The sequence below is a fragment of the Mesoplodon bidens genome (assembly GCF_964165515.1).
Source record: "Mesoplodon bidens genome assembly, chromosome: 1".
Classification (NCBI taxonomy): Eukaryota; Metazoa; Chordata; class Mammalia; order Artiodactyla; family Ziphiidae; genus Mesoplodon; species Mesoplodon bidens.
The window spans coordinates 169885099-169907675 of NC_138176.1; the positions used below are offsets into that span (position 1 = coordinate 169885099).

Here is a 22577-nt window from a genome sequence, read left to right on the forward strand (position 1 = left end):
CTGCCCTTGGACTCAGTGATCCCCGGGGTCATGAAGAGCTGCAGAACTCTGAGGCTAAGGCCCTGCTTTCCTATTTGCCTAATAAGGATGCCCCTTGGCTGCAGCATAGTGGATAAGGCTTAACTACAGGCGCAGCCAGAGCTTATGCTCCCAGACAACAAGGCGCTGCCCTCCTCCTTGGTCCTCCATCCCCCCTTCTGCTGCTTTTCTAGCTCTCGGAATGAATACTCCACTGTACTGAGAGATGGCATGGGGATGATGTCCTGCTTTCTTCCTGGCTCAATGTCCTGCTTTCTTCCTGGCTCCTAAGTCCATAGGTCTCTGGGGGCCATAGCACCTGGTCCTCCAGCTGCAATCTCAGGCTGGCTGGGAGAGTCTGATTTTCCTTTTCACAATCAGGAGTGCTTTCAAAAAGCACTCTAGCCTTGAGCATTGAAGCAGGATCACAGAATGAGCCTTGAGTCTTCTCTGGGCAGTGAAGCTGGTCCAGGATACAAAGTCCTAGGTTGTCCTCTAGGCATTATGTTGGAGAGCCAAGTTGCCCTGACTTCACAGAAGATTCCAGATTTACTATATTTTGGAGACTCTTCAGAAAGTTACGTGGGTAGAGTCTGACTTCAACAGCCCCTGAACATGACCTTTGGGTTTGCTAAACAGATGAAATGCCCATGCTTGTGTGGTTTATCTTCAAATATATGCCTGGGGATTTCTGAGAACAAGGAGGGGGAGAGAGGGTGTGGGATTTTACTTCAGGCCTTCAGGGCCAGGGAAGGAAGGAGGAGAAACCATTTGGGGGGAAAAACATCTCTCCGCAATGTCCGTATACTTTATATTTGATCCCTTCAAGCTGCCTCTTATCCTGGTTTGGCTCAGAGCCCAGAAGGGAGGCTCCTTCAATAAGTCTGAGCTTAGAACATCTGCCTTTCCCTAAAAATAAGCAAATAAATACAAATCCGTAAATATTTACTTTCCAGCCAGAGCAAAAATACTGTGAACAGTACTGCCTAGTGGTCTGTAAAGATCACCTCTGATGCTATACCAGCCTAAGGGTCTAACCCTTCCAGGTCTTGAGGAGCCTGCTTCCTAAGTTACTTATTGTAAAAGTCAGGATTCTTGGCCTTTTTCTTAGGTGTACCCTGTCCGTGTCAGAGAAATGCTCTTTTGATGGAAAGTAGAGCATGGTGAATGAGGCTTAAAACAATCTGGTTCTTGCTTCCTTCTCCTGAGAGGTCGCACCCCTCCCCGGTTTACATGCTCAGCTCCAGCCACACCAAATGACTTGGAGTTCCATGAATGCGGCCCTGCCTATGCACGTGCTATTCCCTGTACTTGGAATCGTTCTCTGGCTTATTCCCCTCTAACCCCAATTGAGCAGTCATGCTCAGGCCCAGGCTCACCTTCTCTAGGAAAGTTTCCTTGTTATCTCCCCTTCTTTCTCACCTCCAAGACTTCTTGGCTTCCACAGCACCCCATATAGACCAGAGTCATGGAGTTATGGTGCTGTATAGATTCCATATGTCTGTTTACTTGTCTGCTTTTTCATTGGTCCAAGTGGTTTCCAAAACTGGCTGCAGGAGGGTCACATGAGACCCCCAGTCATAGACCTATTGGACCCCAGGAATGAGGCCAGGGAGTATTTTTATTAAGCTTGGTTCTGAGGCACAGCTAGGTTTGGGAACTATTGCTCCATCTTTGTATTTCTATTGCCTACATATTACCAGAGACATAGTAGGCCCTCAAGAAATGTCGGGCTCGGGCTTCCCTGGTGGCGCAGTGGTTGAGAGTCCGCCTGCCGATGCAGGGGACACGGGATCGTGTCCCGGTCCGGGAAGATCCCACATGCCGCGGAGTGGCTGCGCCCGTGAGCCATGGCCGCTAAGCCTTCGCGTCTGGAGCCTGTGCTCCGCAATGGGAGAGGCCACAACAGTGAGAGGCCCGTGTACCACACACACACAAAAAAAAAAAAAAAAAAAAAGAGAGATGTCTGACCCTTCTAATTTCTCTCTGGCAACCTCTTCTTGTTTTCACTTCCTTCCCTTGCTAGCCCTAGACCAACAATTTGCTTACCCCCTTGCCCTGACCGTGTAAGACTGTAACCACCAACTATTCATTTTTTCCATTCCTACTGCCAGGCTGCTAAGAGCTGCTGGTATACTTCCCCAACAACTGGTGCCATTGCAAATTCAGGGACTCAAACTGGAAATGGCCCCTGAATGTGCTTGGCAATCCTCCGACCCTGGTCAGCTCCCTCCCATTCTTCACAGGGACCATTCCCAAGCCCACTGTTCCCGCTTCGTCCTGCCCCTGCCGCAGGCCATGCACCAATTTGCCTCCTCCATCACAGACAACATAGAAGCCATCTGATGGGACTTCCTGCCACCTCACCTACACATTTACCCGCATCAGCACTATCCTTTTGCCCTCCTTCCCTCTAAGGGTAATCACTCCACCTGGGCTCTGGGTCCCATCCCTTCCACTTCCTCAGGGACCTTACACCCTCAGTTATGCCCTCTCTCTTTGACCTTATCCCCAGAACAAATGTCTTGACTATGTGTCCTACTTTAACCATCACCCGCTTTGTCCCCCATTTTTGCCTCTGCTTCCCACTGAACTTCTTAAAGATGTTGCCTAGATTTGGCCCCATATTTTCACCTTCCACTCACCCTCCCAGCCACAGCAGTCTGGCTCTGCCCCCACTGTATCACTAAGGTGGCTGCTCTTGAGACAAGGTCACCAACAATTTCCTTGGTAAAATCCGAAGGCCTTCTCCACCCCTGTCAGTTCATTGCTTGGCTATACCAGATACTGGTATTTGCAGCAGGCTCCTTCTTTTTTTTTTTTAAATAAATTAATTTATTTATTCACTTGTTTAGTTAGTTATTTATGGCTGCATCACGTCCTCGTTGCTGCACGCGGGCCTTCTCCAGTTGCCGCGAGTGGGGGCCACTCCTCACTGTGGTGCATAGGCCGCTCATTGCAGTGGCCTCTCCTGTTGTGGAGCACAGGCTCTAGGTGCGCGGGCTTCAGTAGTTGTGGCTCGCGGGCTCCAGAGCGCAGGCTCAGTAGTTGTGGCACACAGGCTTAGTTGCTCCGCGTCATGTGGGATCTTCCCGGACCAGGGCTTGAACCCGTGTCCCCTGCATTGGCAGGCGGATTCTTAACCACTGCGCCACCAGGGAAGCCCGAGAAAAAAATTCTGTAAGTTCAAATACCAAAGGGTAACGATGAGGTAATACAGCGTTTGTGCTGTACAGTTACATAAATCAAATGAGAGAAAGTTACTGATTGCTTCTGAACTGTCACTGAAAATATGATTTAAAGGTTTATTGCAGACTAGGTATTTTAAATTTTTCCTTTGGTAATCATAAAGATGGTTGATGCCAAAAAGGACGATGTTAGGAAACTCAATGGCTTTCAAATATGTAACTAGTTTAGGTTAAGAAGTATTAATATGGAAATAGGTGAGTTTGAGGACTGGTAATTTTTGTGTTCTGATGTGCTTCAGAGACAGGGTTAGTGGGCTGAATTGTCAATCAACTGCAATCTATTCTAAGTGCCAAGATCTTCTTCTGTCTGGGCTACGTGGCCATGAGCAGGTCTTTAACTTCCCTGTGCTCAGATTCCTTTTCGACGCAATGAGGTCACCACCTGCCTGTTATATACTAGGTGTTAAAACAGTCTGAACTCCTGATATTAAGGCCAATTGCTACCGGGATCTTATTTATTCATAATTAACCAACTCTAAGCAGGTCAGGTACAAGTTATTAATGAGGAGAAAGGCAAATGCTGTCTGAGGCAAAATTTGCATACAATTTAATAAATGATTCTCCTAACTGTGCAGTGTGGACCCTGGGGTCCCACGAGGGAAAACAAAAGACACCTCTTAGCTTTCCAGGTTTTTCCTTTTCATGGTAGAAAACCTACTCAGATACTGATGATAAATTCATATACTTCTAAAAAGACAAATATCCCTGAGAGAAAGCAAACTTACCACTTGCTTAGGAGAAATGGTTTTTAGATTCCCTTCTTAGAAAAAGTAATTTGACCTCTTTCCCCTAGCCTAAATCCCTGAGGCTTTGAAAGGATAAAGAAACCAATTTGGAGCTCTTTCAAAGGATTTATTTGCTACAGAATTGCCTGAGCCCACCAAGAAGATGAACTCAGGATTTCTGTGTTTAAAAGGATTTTGCTCACTGCTTTATTTTTACCAGAACTTCAACATTCAAAAAGCAATTCTTTTTGTCAGCATTTGGCATGCCTAGAGGAGGTTAGAAAAAGATAGAATCTATAGAATTAGATGTCTAAAAATAGAAAAAAAATCCCAAACCTTAAAAAATTCCTAATTTGGACAGGTCCTGAGTTGAAATCACATTCATCTGCAAAAAGAACGGTTTTAGGTCAGAAATGCTGTATTTTATAACTCCAGATCCTGACCTCGGACTTGACTGGTGAGGATTCTAGGAACTGCGTGAATTGACAGGAGGGATGCCATTCTGTTGGCCAATTCTGGCATGTGTCCTGGCTTGTGAAGTTTTATAAATCTCTCTTAAACCCAAACCTCCTGGTTCTGTGATGCCAGTTGCCTAAATCTGATTCTCAATACTTTTTAAAACAAATAAAACAAAAAATCTCCTTGTAAGATCACACATTTAAGTATTTGTTGCTTGTGGATAGATACAGAGAAACCAAGTATGGATGTGAATTAACAATTCAGTGATGGAGCTGTGAATCTCTGGATGGCTATGTAAGCTGTAAGAAAAGTTCCTCACTGGACCTGCACTTGCTGTGCCCCAGAGGTGACTGTCCAGGCAAGGTCAACCTGAAGAGGGTGTGAACCCCAGCAGCTGCTCGATGGGTTTAAATCGCCACTCATCTGCCTCCAGCTCTTCTACCAGACCAGCTAGTTTTTCCATCCGAGCAACCTGCTGATCTGTAAAGAATCAAGGAGATAATGTATCAACCAACAACATGATGGCTGATTTAAAAATAATTTCTGAAAGGATTTCCCCCTCAAGATTCTAGTAATGGGGTCTTACCCTATGTTGGTAAGAAGACTTAATCTTAAAAAAAAAAAGAAAAAAAGTAGTACTTATCCTCCATTCCATTTGTGTACTAAATTTGTGATTTGTATACTAAAAACCTAGGGTTACAGGCAATTGCAGCTTTCCCCCCCCGCAACATTATGCTCTCTATGGAGAAATGGTCTGGTTTGGTGGGGGAACAGAGCTCCCTGATGCATAAATGAAGACCTGGTGAGGGATGATGGAACAGAAAAGGTGCTACCAGGATCTTAAGAGTCCAGTTAGACCAAGAGGTATTACATAAATACCCAAAGATGCAGATAATGATGGTAACCAATGGAGTACAACAGTAAAAGAAGGTTTCAGAAAGGAGAGGAAAAAGCAATACAAGCGGAGTAGGAAGCATTAACTCCCCTAGAAAACTAACCCCTTTGACTTCAACTTTAAGCCTCAATGTGGACATTATGTCTGGATTAAGACCGCAGAATGTTCTTGTCTGCAGGTAATTTGGAACGTCCACTTAAATAGCCTTGCTGAGTTTTTGTTACCAAGCACTCTGACCTTTCTAAGTCCCCTCCCCCCTCACACCCCCCAATAAATTTATTCTCATAGTTAAGTACACAACACTCATGTGCTTACCATGTTTCACCTGTTTAAGCGTAGATGCCACTTGATAGCTGAAAACGGATTCACAGAGGAATCTCTCAGAGCCATCTACAAAGAGAAGAGGAAAAGTTTTAATCTGCTCTAATCCATTTTAGTCTCATGGTGCCTGATAAACCTAGTAAACATATCCATTCTTTTCCCTGCTTTTACATTCGGGGTCTAGTGTTTAGTGTTTACAAAGAGGGCTTCTGTTTCCCTTAGAATTAACACTGTTGTGTTATAAAAGCTACTTCTTCTATACCTAGAATATTAAAATAGTCCCTCCACTTGTTAAAAGAGTTTAAAAATAGTGTTAAAAAAACAAAAACAAGAAACCCCAGTTCGATGTCCTGGTCAACATTTCCCTCATCCTAACCTGACAATTTCTTAATGTTCTCCTATTGTGTATGTCAAGCAAACACTGACAGCTGACATATTTGGCCATGTGGCTCCCGTGCTTTCAAAATACAAAGGTACACCAGAACCCTTAATCATTTTCATTCTAAAAAGTAAAGCTGGGGCTTCCCTGGTGGCACAGTGGTTGAGAGTCTGCCTGCCGATGCAGGGGATGCGGGTTCGTGCCCCGGTCTGGGAGGATCCCACATGCCGTGGAGCGGCTGGGCCTGTGAGCCTGTGCTAGGCAACGGGAGAGGCCACAACAGTGAGAAGCCCGCATACCACAATAAATAAATAAATAAATAAAAAGTAAAGCTGAGGAAAAATAGCTATTGTTGATATTTTATATTTCAAATTACATCACTATGGCCATCACAAAACACTGCTGGGGAGCTTCATTCTGTAAACGCCAACTGTAACCTTGATTTTCCAACTGAATCAAAACACTGCAATTTGCATGGCCATAAGGGTATGGTGCAACTTCAGAACCTAGCATTGTACTGGTGCCAAGAACTGGCTACAAGAAGGTAGCTAACTCAGTCACCCCAGTACTTGAAAGATGACTGTGAAACATAAGCTAGTTCATGTTTTTCCTTGTCAGGCAAGGGCTGATACGGCAAAACATACCCCCAAAGACAAAGAACTCATGTAGGAAAATGTGACTTTTAAAGGGGTAGCTGAAACCATTTGGTGAAGAGATCTTACTGCAAAAATCCTAAAACAAACGGAGGGAGGGGACACAGCTGTCTTTTTTTAGGCAGTAGTTCATGCCAGCACTACTGGGTGTCACACACTCACTCATCAATCATGGGTTGGTGCGTCAGCCAGGTATTAAGTGACAAGGAGATAGGACTAACACATCCTGACTTCATGCTGAGTTCCACACAAGGCAGACCTTATTTCAGAAGCTCATGGTAAAAAAAAATAAGAAAAACTATAGATACTGTATCCAAATAGCTTGAATATACAACCAAGAGGGCTTCTAATATTATCTTCAAAACTGATGCAAAGGGCTTCCCTGGTAGCGCAGTGGTTGAGAGTCCGCCTGTCGATGCAGGTGACACGGGTTCATGCCCCGGTCCGGGAAGATCCCACATGCTGTGGAGTGGCTGGGCCCGAGTTGTTGAGCCTGCGCATACGGAGCCTGTGCTCAGCAACGGGAGAGGCCACTACGGTGAGAAGCCCGCGTATCACCAAAAAAAAAAAAACAAAAAAAAACTGATGCAAAAATATAATTATTTCCATACCTATGTATGAAAATATATTATGCATTGATATACACATATTGTATAACATTTCAAAAATATAATTTCTTTCATATAGTGAGGTAGACTTTGGGGTGTTATTCTTTAAACCCAACCTCTTTTCTAAATACTGTGCTACATGGGATATGATTCTATTCCTTTCTCCCACCCCCATCCCTCTGGCTGAATGTAAGTCATTTGTGAGCATATCATCTAAATTGAGCAAAAAGTTTTTTATTTTCAATTAACTAGATATTATACTGGCTGTCCAGTTTAAAGATCTAGGTAAGCTAATGATATTACTGAGTTTTTTAGATAAGGGCAATGGCCAGAAAATAACTATGAATCCCACTATAGGAAGAGGGACTGTGTGAACATTTGACACTAATGATGCAATTTATTATGCCTCTTTTGTGTAAATATGCCAGCATTCATACCCTTGCTTAAAGGATCAAATTATAATTTGTTTTACTTTAGGAAGAGCAAAGCATAGAGAATTAGAGCTCACTTCTCAGGTGGTTTGATCCTGAACTTTAGGATCTCACACAAGGCAGCGGGGATTCTGTTAGGAACAGGCCAAGATTGTTTGGAAGCTCTTGCAAGTGCTACCTCCCACTTACATTTAATCACAGGTGTTATTAGGATAAATGCTTAAATTATAACATTTGCATATTTCCCTTGGTAATGAACTTCAAAGCAAAAGGATGTAAGCTAATCTTTCAAAAAGGCACCTGCATATCACTTTTCCACTCTATATGTCTACGGAACACACTTTTGCTGATTTGCAGCTCTGTATTAACCACAAAGTCTACTGCTTCTTAGCCACATCCTATTAGATGTGATATCTGTACCAATCTAAAGCCTGGAATTTCTCCAGAGGAGTCAGCCTGGCGCAATCTGTCTTCCATTTAGAAATTGTAATCAAACCCTTTGTTAACACACCAAGTAGCAATACATCAGCTTTCCTCTTAAGGGACAAGTAAAGGTTATAAATGGTGAAAAGTTCAGTAAATTGTCCAAATCTAACACCACTGCCAACTCCAATAAATAGGATGCTAACAAATTCATTTAAAAGAATATTACCTCACAGCAGGAAAATAGACAATGGCAGATAATTTATGCTTCAGTGGCCTACAATGTTACTAAAATTCAGCCACTTCTGGGCTGGAAGGCAGTCTCTAATTTGCTTACTAATAACTGGGTGAGAACAATCCTAGCCAAGGGCAGGGGAATGCTGAAAAGTCCTGTACAGTATACTGTTTATGTGAGATGTCTGTTATCAGAGAGCAGGTACACAAAAAAGTTAATTCACAAGGTTAAGTACAGGTTATTTGGGTTTATTATCCTAGATTTAGGAGGACGCAAGATCAGATTAACCTGTTAAGATTATAGACAGCATTCAACCTTGATTCCTAATTGCTTTTGTTCCTTACTCTGAAGAGGCAACTATTCCTTCTCTATTTTCATACAGGCATATCTCAGAGATATTGTGGGCTTGGTTCCAGACAACTGCAATAAAGCAAGTCACACTAATTTTTTGGTTTTCCATTGCATAGAAAAGTTATGTTTATACCATACTGTAGTCTATAAAAGTGTGCAATAGCATTATCTCTAAAAAAACAATGTATGTACCTTAATTAAAAAATACTTTATTGCTAAAAAATGCTAACCATCATTGAGCCTTCAGTGAATTGTAATCTTTCTGCTGATGGGGCGTTTGAAATATTGTGAGAATTACCAAAATGTGACACAGAGACACCAAGTAAGTGCTGTTGAAAAAATGGCGCCAACAGACTTGTTCAAGGCAAGGTTGCCACAAACCTTCAATTTGTAAAAAAAAAAACAGTTTCTGCGAAGCCCAACAAAACAAGCTTTGCCTGTATTCAATTAAACTACCGTAAGAAAAATGGTCAGGTTCATGTGTGTTAGATTACTTGCATAATAGTATCACCTATAAACATGGTAGATGATGCTTCCAAACTAGCATCCTTATTAACTCACATTTAAGGGTACTCTTTTCAATTTAACATTCTTCATTTGACCAGGATAGTTCAAGGACTACCATCTCTAAGTTTTCATAGTGTGTCCTTAAATGTAAGCAGCTTTAAAATGTAGGTGAAACTTTAAACCCGAGGAAGAGAATCAAAACTGTGCACTGTGAATTTAAACTTAATTTAAATTCATTTTACAATAGAAAGGCAACACAGTCCCCCATGAAGCATAATGGGATGGAATAGAAGTGGATAGAACTATAACTTGTTAGAATATCAACATTTAGAGTAATTTTAGAAGCCTTTCTTCTTTAGTGTTTCCAAGTAATCTGGTGTACACTGACAAAGAATGCTGATAGCTTTGAGACCAAGGAGGCACCTCCTGTATTAAATTCCTCCTGTAGCTAGAATTTAAATGACTTCAATCTTAGGGTCCATTGTTAAACAATGATTCCTCTTCTGCTGCTACAAAACTCATTAAGTAATTTAAGTTCCTCCAACTTCTGTTTTGTTTTGTGGGAAGCTTCCTTAATACCAGGTTTCTGCTGCATATAACTGAAGTCATAATTTATTTTTAGCGCCAAATATGGTAAACAAGGCACCAAATATTCGCTACCTCCAGACTCAGTGATGCTCGCTTGAGTATTCAGTTAACACAATTGAAGAAAACAAAAGGGCAAAGACAGAAGTGCACACGCCTCAGATGTATCACTGACTGTCTACTAATCATGACTTGAACCAATTCTAAAAAGCCTTACGGTTCCAGTCTTCCCATGTTTTCCTGTAACAAATGATTCTTCTGTTTGTCCTGGCTTAATCCAAACCTCTGCTTTTTATTATACCTGATATAAATGAATAAAGATTACCCCAAAAAGCCGACTCTTAACTACAGTTTGTACCTTTCTCAGACATTTCCAGATTTTTAAATATACTTACTGAAATTTGCAATATTTAAAGCAAAAAATATCAATATATAATTAAGCACAGATGTGCTAGAATCAAGTAGATTTTGAATCCTTGATAGGTTCTTTGCTAATTTTTTTCAAGGTATGATGAACAGTTTAACAGTTAAGGACCATTTTCATGAGAATCTCCTGGATGTTGGTCAAAATGGAGATTCCTATGCTGTAACCTACACTGATTTGGAATCTCTAAGGTGAGCCAGAAAGGTAGACTTTATTTTATTATTATTATTTTTTAAAGTAGTTATGTATTCAGTATTTTATTTATTTATTTTTGGCTGTGTTGGGTCTTCGTTTCTGTGTGAGGGCTTTCTCTAGTTGTGGCAAGCAGGGGCCACTCTTCATCGCGGTATGCGGGCCTCTCACTATCGTAGCCTCTCTTGTTGCGGAGCACAGGCTCTAGACGCGCAGGCTCAGTAGTTGTGGCTCACGGGCCTAGTTGCTCCGCGGCATGTGGGATCTTCCCAGACCAGGGCTCGAACCCGTGTCCCCTGCATTGGCAGGCAGATTCTCAACCACTGCGCCACCAGGGAAGCCCAAGAAAGGTACACTTTAAATAAGCTCTTCTGGTGATTTTTATGCTCCCTATTAAGAATTTATTGGTCCAGACCCTAAAATGACATGAATCTGATAAATTCTAGGTACCAATGCTGTTTCATGCTTACAGCCTGTGCCCCGATCTTGGCCAGCCAGTTTGCAAATGTGTGCTGAATAAGATTGGGGAAGATTTGATGCAAATCCAGCTCTAGTGCTAGAAAAACCACACAGCACCGTCCTGCAGTGGGCCAGGAGTCATCTTCACATACAAGAGTAGTAAATTGGTTTTTATTTCCTCTCAGAATCTCTTAATCTATCTGTCGATGAATTATATTTGAAAAAAATATATCAAACCTACCAACCATAGGGAAGCAGACTGGTGCCAAGATAAAGCAAACTGGAGCAGGAGGTCAACAGAATTCCTGGTTCCAGTGCTGACTTTGTCCTTTCACATGGTCAAATTACTTTATCTTTTCTGGGTCTAAATAACTCTAGATGACCTCCTTGATTTCCAAAGTCTTTTTCAGCTCCAAAATTCTGATTCTAGAGAAAGATTTATGTTTTAAAGATATTATTTTGAAATGGGGACAAGAAATGAAATGTGGAGCTGAAATCAGGGCAAACTTGTCTCCAATCCACTTAATAGCTTCCTTACAATTAATATGCATAGCAGGTCTGAATCCAATTATTCAGCAAAAAGCAGCATGAGATCACCTTCTAACATCTCTCCAGCTCCTTTGGGGTAGGTGAAAAGGGCTTTCCGTGGTGGGGCAAGGTCTGAGACACTGAAACCAGATCCAGTGACAGAACTTCCACTGACCCCACCGGCTGAGGAGGATGATGAAGAGGCAGCCATTTCCTCTCTAGTAGAATTCTCACTGCACTGCAGAGAAAGAAAAACAGCAATTGGCAAGTTTATGTTAGTGAGATTGACTACATTTCGTTCTAGCTGCCATAAAAGCCAGCATACAGTTTAGTCAAGAATTAGCTCCAATTTTTTCTACCCTCTGTACTCCACAATCTTTTATTGATGCCTCAGGCCAAAATGTCACTCAGGATTTTAAGTGAAAATATGTTTATTCTTAGTTTTTCTACTCAAAACACTACTTTCTACCATTAGCAAACTGTTTATGTCACTTAGGATTGACTGTGGGTGATTTATGCGTTATGAAGTGGTGATACAGCAGTGCCAAGGTAGCAATTTAACTGAGGAAATGAATTATATGAGGATAAAACAACCATGCCTCATAGGATAGTTTGTCTTGGACACATCCTGACCCAGCCACACCAAGAAATTCACTTATAAAATTTTCCAAATAAAATTCCAGAATAACAGTGTGTTCTGTTCCTAAGGAAGGGGAATTGGTTAGGAAATACATATTGGCCCTTTCATTAAAAAAAAAAACCCAAAACAAAAAAACCCCACAACTTTTTCATTCAAATGTAATACCCAAATTGATCACTTGGTGGCGACCCAAAACTGGAACAAAATATTAATAGTTCAGGAATGATCTTAGAATTCAAGGCCTATTAGGAATTAGAGGAATGGTGAGTGTTCAATATGTCACATCAAAAAATCAGAAAGTCCAAATGTAAATGAGAAAAATCTGTACTGAATACACGACTCATTAAAAAAGTTCAAAACAGAAGCTTATACTACACATTTACAAAAGATTCTAAAAAGTTTATGTTTTCTAAAAAGAATACTGTAGTCTTCCTGCAAACTCAGAACTACTATCATTCAATACAAAAAACAGGGCTTCCCTGATAGCACAGTGGTTAAGAATTCACCTGCCTATGCAGGGGACATGGGTTTGAGCCCTGGTCCAGGAAGATACCACATGCCATGGAGTAAGTAAGCCCGTGCACCACAACTACTGAGCCTGCGCTCTAGAGCCCTTGAGCCACAACTACTGAGCCCACGTGCCACAACTACTGAAGCCCACGTGCCTAGAGTCCATGCTCCGCAACAAGAAAAGCCACCGTGGTGAGAAGCCTACTCAACGCAACTAGAGAAAGCCTGCGTGCAGCAACGAAGACCCAGCGCAGCCAAAAATAAAATAAATAAATTTATTTTTTAAAAAAGGTACAGGAATTAGAAGATATAAAAAAAAATACACAAAACATCCAAGGTTGAAAAGTAGAGTGCAGAATTAGCACTAACTTTAACATAAATAAGGAGTTTTCTGCTGAGGTGGAAAGATACACCTAAGTAATTTCCAGCTTTAAAGATTAGGTTAAATTTTGCATGCTACCAGCAGGTGGTAACAGGAGTTAAAGTGAAACCAACAATAAACACTAGTTTGTAACTTCTCTATGAAGGCAGGCATTCTGATCACCAGAAACAAACATTATGCTTGGCCTATACTAAGTAGCTGCTGATTTAAATAAATGTTTGCTAAATGAGTTAAACATTTCACAGGAATCACAAGATTCCTTAAAGGTCATCTAATCCGATTCTCCCATTTTACAGATGACAAAACAAAACTGAGGTTTAGGGACTTTAAGCTTATTTGCCGTGCCATTTTTTAAGCAATGGCTTTATTGGCATGTCATGTGCTATTTGAGAGGTAAAATAGCATACTGGTTAAGAGCTCAAGACTCTGAAGCCTCTTGGCCTAGTTTCATGTCTTGGTTTTTTTACTTAACTTGCTGTATGACTTTGGACAAATCACTTAACCTCTCTGCTTCTCAGTTGCCTCATCTCTGAAATGGGGATAATGATAGTACCTACACCAGAGGTGTCAGGAAGGTTAATATAACTAAAGCATTTGGAACAGTAAATACTTAATATTAGCTACCCAAAATCACTGATGGATACTTACTCCTGAATCTTTTTTTTTCCTCTGCAGGTCCCAGTTTTTCATACTTAGGTTTCAACACACTTACTCATGGGAAAAGTCCTAATTGTTTCCATTTGACATAGAGTGTCAATGTCAAATGACTCCTAGAGGAGAAAGGGCCTGCTCAGGGAGAGGGAAAATGCACTCCACATTTTCATTTTAAGGTTCAAGATCTTAGGAAGAACCCCTTTCTTAGGAAAAGGGGAAAGTGTTGTCTTTCTACCCTCAAAACCTAGCACAGAACCTGGATCACAATGTTTCCTGAATGAATGATGAACAAATAACAGAACACAGAGCTAGCAGCTCAGCAAAGGTTATGCAGGGGATAGAGAAACTTGGTGTCATGAGGGCTGATCCATTACCGTTTTCTTTTTCTTCCTTATTCTGCAGATCTATTTACACAACTGTTTCTCCCATTAGGCTGCCAAGCCTAAGGTAGGTGCTAGGTAAAATTCTGTTGAACGTTTAAATACTGATGATGAAGTACTTGACCCTATCAAGGAAGTCAGAACTATTGGCAGTAGAGATTCTTATAGGAGAGCAATGCTATTTGGGGAGACACAGCATGGTTGTGTTCACAGTGATAAGATGATCAACACATTTACTTCATGTATGATAGGGATGACCTCGTATTCATAAACTACCTTCCTTCCTGGCAGATACAAGCTTATGTTCTTAAAAAGAATCCTTCCTTTTGAAAAAGTCTCCGTATCAAAAAGACGCTGAAGGAAGTACCCTGGTACAGTGGCGAATTATTACAGGCAATCATTAAACTCCATTAAGAAATCGTCCCAAAGAGCTGAATTACCATTCAAAAAGATGCTGCAGCTAAAAACAGGTCGGGTGGAAAGAAAGGGGCAGAAGAGCGGAGGGGTCAGAATGCCAGCAGTTCCCAAGCTAACTCCAAGCCTCACCCCGCCACCCCGGTCCCCAGGGGGCGACATCGGCGCCGCCCCACTGCGCAGGCGCCACCCTCCGGTCCGCATGCGCACTAGTCTGGTGCGGCCTGAGGAAATTGCGTCTTACACGCCCTCTGCGGCAGGCTCCTGTTTCTCCACCTACTTTCTCCATTTTACTAGTCCCTGCAGGTAGGATCCCAGGGATCAACTCCCTTTCCACCAAGCTCCCGAGGGTCCCTGAGCCCTCGACCACTTACCTCTGCGGCTTTGGCACGTTCCTCTACAGCCCCGCCCCCAAGGCCAACCGGAGCGGCCGCGTTTACTGCGACGAGGGCGGCGGCGTGCTCGAGGCCGCGGCGTGCGCGTGCCCGTGCAATGGTGGGCGTGGTCGGGGCGGAGAGGTGCAGGGAACGCGTTCTCGAAGAGGCCTTCGGGTCTTTCGCCTGCTGTGCCTACGGACGTTTTCCTACCGCAGCGGAGCCAGTTTCTCTTCGCTCCCTTTGACGTACTCGTTTTATTTTGCTCGCTTTTATGATTCAGAGTTTCATCTTCCCCCACGACATTGCAGGCCTTCTGCTTTCCTCTCTCTCTCTCTTCCTCTCTCCAAACCACCGCGAAGCAGGGTGAAATTGGTTATTTTCCCGTCATTCCTAATGAGCAGTCTCGTAGCCCAGGGCCGTATAGAAAAGGCAGATGAAGGGTTTCCTGTCTCTGAGACAACCCTATCTCCCCCCAGAGCTCAGGCTGAGGCCCGACCTTAACATTAAAGTCTGTTTTTGTGGAGAGTTTTTTTGTGTGTGTGAGAGGTCCTGGGAAATTGGGCACTAGGGTATAATGTCATTAAACCATTGCTAATTATGCCCCCTCTTCCGACATTCAAGTCTGTTTACCTTTTATATTGTTATTTCTCACAACACGAAATCTCCTCTTGGTTCTGTAAGCGAATTACCAATTAAAGTGACTTACTTGGCTGAGGTAGGATTGAGCATTAGTGTATTTAGTAAGGATTGATTTTTGGGGGTGGAACTTTTTTTGCGGGGGGGAACTCTATTAAGTTATTTTGGGCTTCAAGACCATCTAACATACGTGGTAGGGACACTGGTTAAACATAACCACAGCTAACCCGTAAGGAACCTTTGTTTCCTAAATTACTGATTCATTAAATGGTGACTGGAAACTTGGCTTCTCTGTGAGTGATGTACAGTTTTTGAGCAGTGACCTACGGAAATCGGATTCCTCCCCTCAGCAATGTGTTGGTTTAGAGAACCATGTTGGTTAAGTCATATTTTAACTTTGTTTTGATAGGCAACTGGATCTAATTGTTGGGTATATATTTCTAGCACCTCTAAAAGAATTTAGGGTTTTTTTTGCCCTCCCCTTGAGGATAAGTGTTTTAACATCCCTAATTCTCTTAAAGGTCGTGCTGAATAGTGAGGGTAAGACACTTTGCAAATGTTTAGATAAGCACAGAAGGTTGCATTTTACTCCCTTTAGGTTAAAGTAATGAAGAGATCTCTCTTCTCTCTTTCAAAGTCATGGATGGGCTCAGTATCTTTTAATCATTTTTTGGGGGAATGCAGAGTAGCTTACAAATTACTATCTAGAGTATGCCAGGAGTGGAGTAGTGTAGTGGAAAATGCAGCAATTGATTTAAAACAGCTTCTAGATAGGGGAAATCTAGTGGAAACAATGCTGCTTTTGCTTAGGATGTACTGTGAACTGATGCCCAATTATGTCCTTTTAGGCCTACATAAAGATCCATGTAATAGAGGTAGGGTTTTATTTATGATTAAAACAAAAGGTAAGGTGATGGTTTATTTTTCAGTATTCCACAGGACTTGTTTGGAGAAAGTATCATGGAAGTTCTGCGTCCACAGCTTTTAAGAATTGGTGGACGGGCTTACAGGAAGAATCCCATCCAAGAGCAGACTTATCAACATGAAGACGAAGATGATGACTGTTATCAAGGTAATCCTGGTTGATCTTTGGTCAGATGAGAAGTAAAATGTTCTCCGTATTGTAGAAGCAGTTCTTTGTTTCAGTGTATTTCTGTGTGAGCACTGAAATTTGAGATGTTTGGCCTCTCATAGCTCCCTTTGTGTTGATGTCTGAGGAGACAGATGAGTTTGATGAGGTGTTCTCAGTTCATACATCAGGTTATGTCTCATCTTTGTGCAGAGGCTTAAATGTAATATGGGGTAATTTTAGTTAATTATTAATATTAATCATTAATAATCTGTGGCAAAATGAAGTTCTTTTATCTGTAAAGCTATGAAGTAATTTCTATAAATTATTGAAATAAATGAACATGTGCCCAGTGTTAGCTGTTGTTATTATAATTGTTGTGTTGTATTTTTTCTTTTCTTCTTTACAGTCATATACAGGCAGTTTCAAGTACACAACCAACATTATTACTATTTAAAATAGGGATAATTTTTTTTTTTTTCGGTACACGGGCCTCTCACTGTTGTGGCCTCTCCCGTTGTGGAGCCCAGGCTCCGGATGTGCAGGCTCAGTGGCCATGGCTCACGGGCCCAGCCGCTCTGCGGCATGTGGGATCTTCCTGGACCGGGGCACGAACCCGTGTCCCCTGCATCGGCAGGCGGACTCTCAACCACTGCGCCATCAGGGAAGCCCCAAATAGGAATAATTTTTAAGAATTAAACTAAACTGTTGAGATGGGCAATATTTTCAGGCTGATTAACTTGGACTTGGGTTTAATGCACAAACAGGGCCTTTCAGGTTCTCTGCTTCCTTTTTCTTTTGTAAGCTTTTCCATTAGGCCCTAAGCCTTGGGGAATAGTCTTCCCCTTGGTCCTCCCCACTGTTTCCCTTTTGCCTTGGGGCCTTGAGCCCCTTTATTTCACCCTCCTCCTTTCTCTTTGTCTTGGCTGTATGGAGTAAGTTCTCCAGTATCACTCCTACCTCATTCACTGAAGTGATTTTGTGTTTTAATACTAAAAACCACTGAGTTGTACATTTTAAGAGGATGAATTTTTTGTTACATGAAACACATCTCCAAAAGAAAAAAACAGTACAAAAATTTTTACTGTCTTAGCTTTCTGGGAGAAAACAGTTAAATAGTGGTATGTAAGTACTCCTTTTGCATGGTTCCAAGATTGGAAGATTTAAAATAGTCATGTGTTTTTTATTCTTTATTTTTCTTCTAAGAGCAGGTCAGAAGGAATATCAGAGCAGTGTTCTGTAGTGTAAAGTGTATGGCTGTTTTTTTTGTGTGTGTGTATTGCTTTTTTTAAACCTCGAGAGTGGTTGGACAGCTGGGGAGAAAGCAGACTGTTGTCCATAGAGCAGCAGCTCTGAGCGAGATGTTACCATTTCTGTACAGGTCTCGTGGAATGTGCAGAAGAGTCCTGTGAAGCCTATGAGGTGGTGCAGACCCCGCAAGGTTTCCGGTGTACTGTGAAGGCCCCCAGCCTGCTCTACAAGTGAGTGAGGCCCCCGGCAACTTCATGGGAAGGCATTTCTAGGAAACATAGCAGGAAGTGGATTCTTCTCTTTTCCACACTTATTGCAATGCTTGATTACTAGTGATAAAATGGTTTAGTGTTTAATGTCCTAGAATTTCTAAGGACTGATTGTAGATCAGTTTCATCATTTCACATGTGTCACCAAGTCCTGTTGATTTTGCTTCTTAAATATCTTTTTTTTTTTTTTTTTTGCGGTACGCGGGCCTCTCACTGTTGTGGCCTCTCCCATTGCGGAGCACAGGCTCCAGATGCGCAGGCTCAGTGGCCATGGCTCACAGGCCCAGCCACTCCGCGGCATGTGGGATCTTCCCGGACCGGGGCATGAACCCGTGTCCCCTGTATCGGCAGGCGGACTCTCAACCACTGCACCACCAGGGAAGCCCCTTAAATATCTTTTGAATCTACTTAATCTCTTTCTTTATAGCCACCCTGCTGCCTCGTCTGTGAATTACTTCAAGTTGCCTACTTACTGGTCTCTCCACATTGATTCTTGCTCTCTCTTCCAATCAGTTCTTCACATTGAGGGTGGAATGATCTTTTTAAAAGGCAAACCTGATTATTTTACTACCTTTGCTTGAAATCCATTAACATCCTTCCTCTGAAGACGGAATTCTCTTCCATTTAGAGCAGTGGCCAAAATCTTGAACATGAGTTAGCCAGCCTTGATTTTTCAGCCTCATTTCACACCACTGTTTCCCTGGCTTCGCACTTAAGCTTAACTGGTTTTCTTCAGTTCTTCACATGTGCTGTGTGTGTTCCTTCCTGCCTTTGAGCCTTGGCATATGCTGTTCCCTTTGCCTTTTATTAATCTCTCCTGTTCCTTAGCTAGTTTTATTCTCCTTCCTTAGGGAAGCTTGCTTTGACACCGACATCCCCACCGCCACATTGATTACCCTACTATATGTTTTCATAACACCCTCTACTTTTCCTTTGTAGCATTTCTCAGTCTTATGTTTATATTTATTTGTGTGCTATTTGATATTTTTCCCACTAGATGGGAAGCTTCTTGAAGGTAGGAATATGTCCTGTTATTCTCCAACGCTTGTCAAATACTGATACGCTTTTTCCAGAGTTATCATTATATGTAAATTGCTTGGAAGCTTTGCCATCACTTCAGTCTCTGCTTGCTTGCTTGCGTGATGGACCACATTCTGTCTCTTATTAACCACTAATACGGTTAGCTTATGTGGCTGACTGGCTTCTTTTGGGCTTGTGCCTCTGGAGATAGGCTGGTCTGGGAAGTCATAGATTTTTTTTCTGTGTTGTACCAGATGAATAAAGTCTGTCCTTGATCCTCTATGAGAGGAGATCTACAAATATGGAATCATATACCTTTAAGTTCCAAGAAGCAAGTAGTTTCATTTTTGTCAACCTTGAGAATCTCCTGAAACACCTATTAAGGATGAAATTCTTATGGAATGTGGCTGAATGCGAAACCAAATGTTAATCCTGATAGCTCACTTTCCTCTCGGGTTCCAGTGACATTTTCTTCTAAGAAACATGATTTTAGAAAGTTGTGGCTCAGGTTCCTGATAAAATCAATGCAACATGTCTTCCTTAATGTATATATTTGCTACTGCTAAGGTGTGTAAAGATTCCTTAAATATCTGATTCTAACTTGATGACCTTTTGAATCCTATATATTCTTTTTTTTTTTTTTTTTTTTTTTTTTTTTTTCTTTTTGCGGTATGCGGGCCTCTCACTGTTGTGGCCTCTCCCGTTGCGGAGCACAGGCTCCGGACGCGCAGGCCCAGAGGCCATGGCTCACGGGCCCAGCCGCTCCGCGGCATATGGGATCCTCCCAGACCGGGGCACGAACCCGTATCCCCTGCATCGGCAGGCGGACTCTCAACCACTGCGCCACCAGGGAGGCCGAATCCTATATATTCTAAGTACTCATTTTGTTCCAGATGACTTGCAATTTAGATTAGGTATTGGTTCAGCTAAATCCTAATTAATAGACAATATTTACTAGGAAGACTCCTTCCTGCCTCCCTCCCTTCCTGTCTTATTGAGAAATAATTGTCATACAAGGAAGATTTCTTTCTTATGAATCATTTATGTAAGGTTATTTGGATCAAGGACGAGATTACTTGACCAGAGTAATTTATAATCAAAACCTAATGGTGATACACGTGTCCACGGACTGGATCTAATACTGTGGTTCTCAACTTCAGGTGCACATTTAAAGCTCCTGGGGAGCTTTAAAAATTCCTGATACCCAGGTGTACCCCAGACCAGTTGAGTCCAAATCTCTGGGAGCTGAACCTAGGCATCATTAGTTTTTATAGCCCCCAGGTGATTCCAGTTTGTAGCCAAGATTGAGAACCACTTGATCTGGCAGGAATTTCCACTTACATATTCAATAAAGGAGTCACCCTTTCACTGCGTATCTGTTTTATTGTAGTGAGTGTTTTAGACTTTCCATGTAAACCTCTTTTGGGTCTGGTACTCTTAACTGGAAGGATGCCATCATGGGCTTAATGAGGATGGCATGGGCTGTACTGAGCTATGTGTCAGTCACTAGGAAACCCTTTTATAAATGATCACATTTAATCCTTAAAACAACCTTATGTTACTTAGGTATTATTCACTCCATTTTTATAAGTGAGGAAATAGGCTTAGAGTGGTTAAATGACTTGCCCAAGGTTTGATTCTAAAGCGTCTTTAACCTCAACCACTTCCCTAAGGTGCCTGGACTATTAATAACACTTTGAGCCAACTACTTACGGTCAGTTTGCCCACTAGCCATGTGCTAACAAACAGGAGCCTGGTTGAAAGCTCCCCTTGTTGATAAGGCCTGGAAAGACAAAGGCCTGATGGAGTTGGTGCTGCACAATCCCTAGCCCAACACAGAGAAAAACCACATGGAAATTGTGGAGTTCTCGTCCTCTTCTAAACATCTTGTTTTATAAAAAACTGGCTTACTACAGTAGATCTTAATGGAAATAACCGGGCTTGGTTATCCCCATGTAAAAAACAAATGCAGAGTTTTAGACATAGTCACCCGTGCTGTTGGATACTGTAATTGAAATCATAGAAGCTGAAATACTGTTGATGAGGAAGCTTTATCTCTTAACTTCATGGTCCTGTGATGGTCTCTTAGTGCTTTATAGACTCTGAAACTTTTCTCCTGGGATCCGGTAGTCTCATTTGCTTTAACACATCTAATTACTATGGGTTTCAGGAGATAACCTTGGATTGTCAGAATTATTTATGCTAGGAGGCCCAGGCAAGTAATGCAAATGAGCCAGCAGATGATTGAGGTGCAGTCAGTGAAAGACAGTAGGGAGGGACAGGGTTTGTGATGAGCTCATGTTCCATTTTTAGGAACGAGCTCATGTTCCAGCCTATTTTTGCCATGAGTAGTCAGATCTCCCAATTTTTCAAAAGAACTTAGAAATCTATATTTTTAGGTAAAATTTCCCAATTTTTAGGTGAAATCTCCCAAACAAAACATGCCTGTGTGTTTGAATTCAACCTGAGGATTACCTCTTTACTCTCTGTGCTTGAATCTGTCCTGACTGGTGAACCCTGCTCTTTGCTAAGCTCTTTACCTTTATTTAATTAATCAAGGATAATTCCCTTAGGATGAACTCATAATGTAGTTAATTGGCTCTCTAAGAGAACAAGGTTTTCCCCCTTCAAACTGTAGACCCATTCAAGTGCCCCGTGAGACTGTGCCAGCTTTCCTTTCACTGAACTGCAGACCCAGATTTTGAATATAGTTTTTTTTGTTTTATTTATTTATTTATTTATTTTTGGCTGCGTTAGGTCTTTGTTGATGAGCGCGGGCTTTCTCTAGTTGTGGCGAGCGGGGGCTACTTTTCGTTGCGGTGGCTTCTCTTGTTGTGGAGCATGGGCTCTAGGCACGTGGGCTTCAGTAGTTGTGGCGCGTGGGCTTCAGTAGTTGTGGCTCGCGGGCTCTAGAGCTCAGGCTCAGTAGTTGTGGCGCACGGGCTTAGTTGCTCCGCGGCATGTAGGATCTTCCTGGACCAGGGCTCGAACCCGTGTCCCCTGCATTGGCAGGCGGATTCTTAACCGCTGTGCCACGAGGGAAGTCTCTGAATATAGTTTTGAGAAGCAAGCAGGCATTGAGCATAGTTACTCTTTCTATGTGGTTGAATTGGCTGTAGGATATCAGTTTGCCAATGAGTGTAATGCAGTATGTTCTATAAAGCTGTATGATTTGTAATTTCCCGTACAGATACTGAGTTTTTACTGAAGCACTTTTCTTTGAGGGAGTGTCTCTGGCCACGTATGATTTAAACATGATGGAGTTCTTTATTCTTGTACATTTTGACTTACGTTAATTAATTTTCTTTATATTATAGGCATATAGTTGGAAAGAGGGGCGACACTAGGAAGAAACTTGAAATGGAGACCAAAACTTCCATAAGCATTCCTAAGCCTGGACAAGAAGGAGAAATTGGTGAGACCCAATATATATGTTATATTTGGAATCACTTGTGTGTGTGTATGGAATAATGTGACCCAACTGAGGTGTTTGGTGACTATATTCTTTATGTGGTTCTGTAGCTATTGGCCTTT

At 42.1% G+C, this 22577-nt stretch overlaps 2 protein-coding genes across 3 annotated transcripts in view; one reads left to right on the top strand and one right to left on the bottom strand.

Annotated features, from left to right (window-relative positions):
- Window positions 1-4233: 4233 nt before the first annotated feature.
- On the bottom strand, window positions 4234-14905 carry ANAPC16 (anaphase promoting complex subunit 16). Its single transcript, XM_081224257.1, has 4 exons — window positions 14796-14905; window positions 11511-11679; window positions 5661-5735; window positions 4234-4930 (listed from the first exon to the last, which is right to left on the bottom strand). The coding sequence occupies exons 2-4, from the start codon at window positions 11650-11652 to the stop codon at window positions 4815-4817; spliced, it is 333 nt and encodes a 110-aa protein (XP_081080383.1). The 5' UTR covers window positions 11653-11679; window positions 14796-14905; the 3' UTR covers window positions 4234-4814.
- Window positions 14629-22577, top strand: part of ASCC1 (activating signal cointegrator 1 complex subunit 1) — an 86654-nt gene continuing 78705 nt past the window's right edge. Inside the window, exons 1-4 of one of the 2 annotated variants that reach the window (XM_081224239.1) lie at window positions 14629-14727; window positions 16364-16506; window positions 17885-17984; window positions 22361-22458. In XM_081224239.1, the coding sequence (XP_081080365.1) occupies window positions 16395-16506; window positions 17885-17984; window positions 22361-22458 (310 nt within the window). In that variant the 5' untranslated portion in view covers window positions 14629-14727; window positions 16364-16394. Of the gene's footprint in view, window positions 14728-14904; window positions 15044-16363; window positions 16507-17884; window positions 17985-22360; window positions 22459-22577 lie in introns of those variants that run through there. The other variant, XM_081224238.1, reaches the window with a different exon arrangement.

Excerpts from the sequence above, each read along its gene's own strand:
- ANAPC16 (XM_081224257.1), bottom strand. The coding sequence starts at position 11,652 with ATGGCTGCCTCTTCATCATCCTCCTCAGCCGGTGGGGTCAGTGGAAGT. Across the intron at positions 5,736-11,510 it reads AGCTGGAGAGATGTTAGAAG|ATGGCTCTGAGAGATTCCTC; the intron begins GTGATCTCATGC and ends TTCTCTTTGTAG. Across the intron at positions 4,931-5,660 it reads GCTTAAACAGGTGAAACATG|ATCAGCAGGTTGCTCGGATG; the intron begins GTAAGCACATGA and ends GATTCTTTACAG.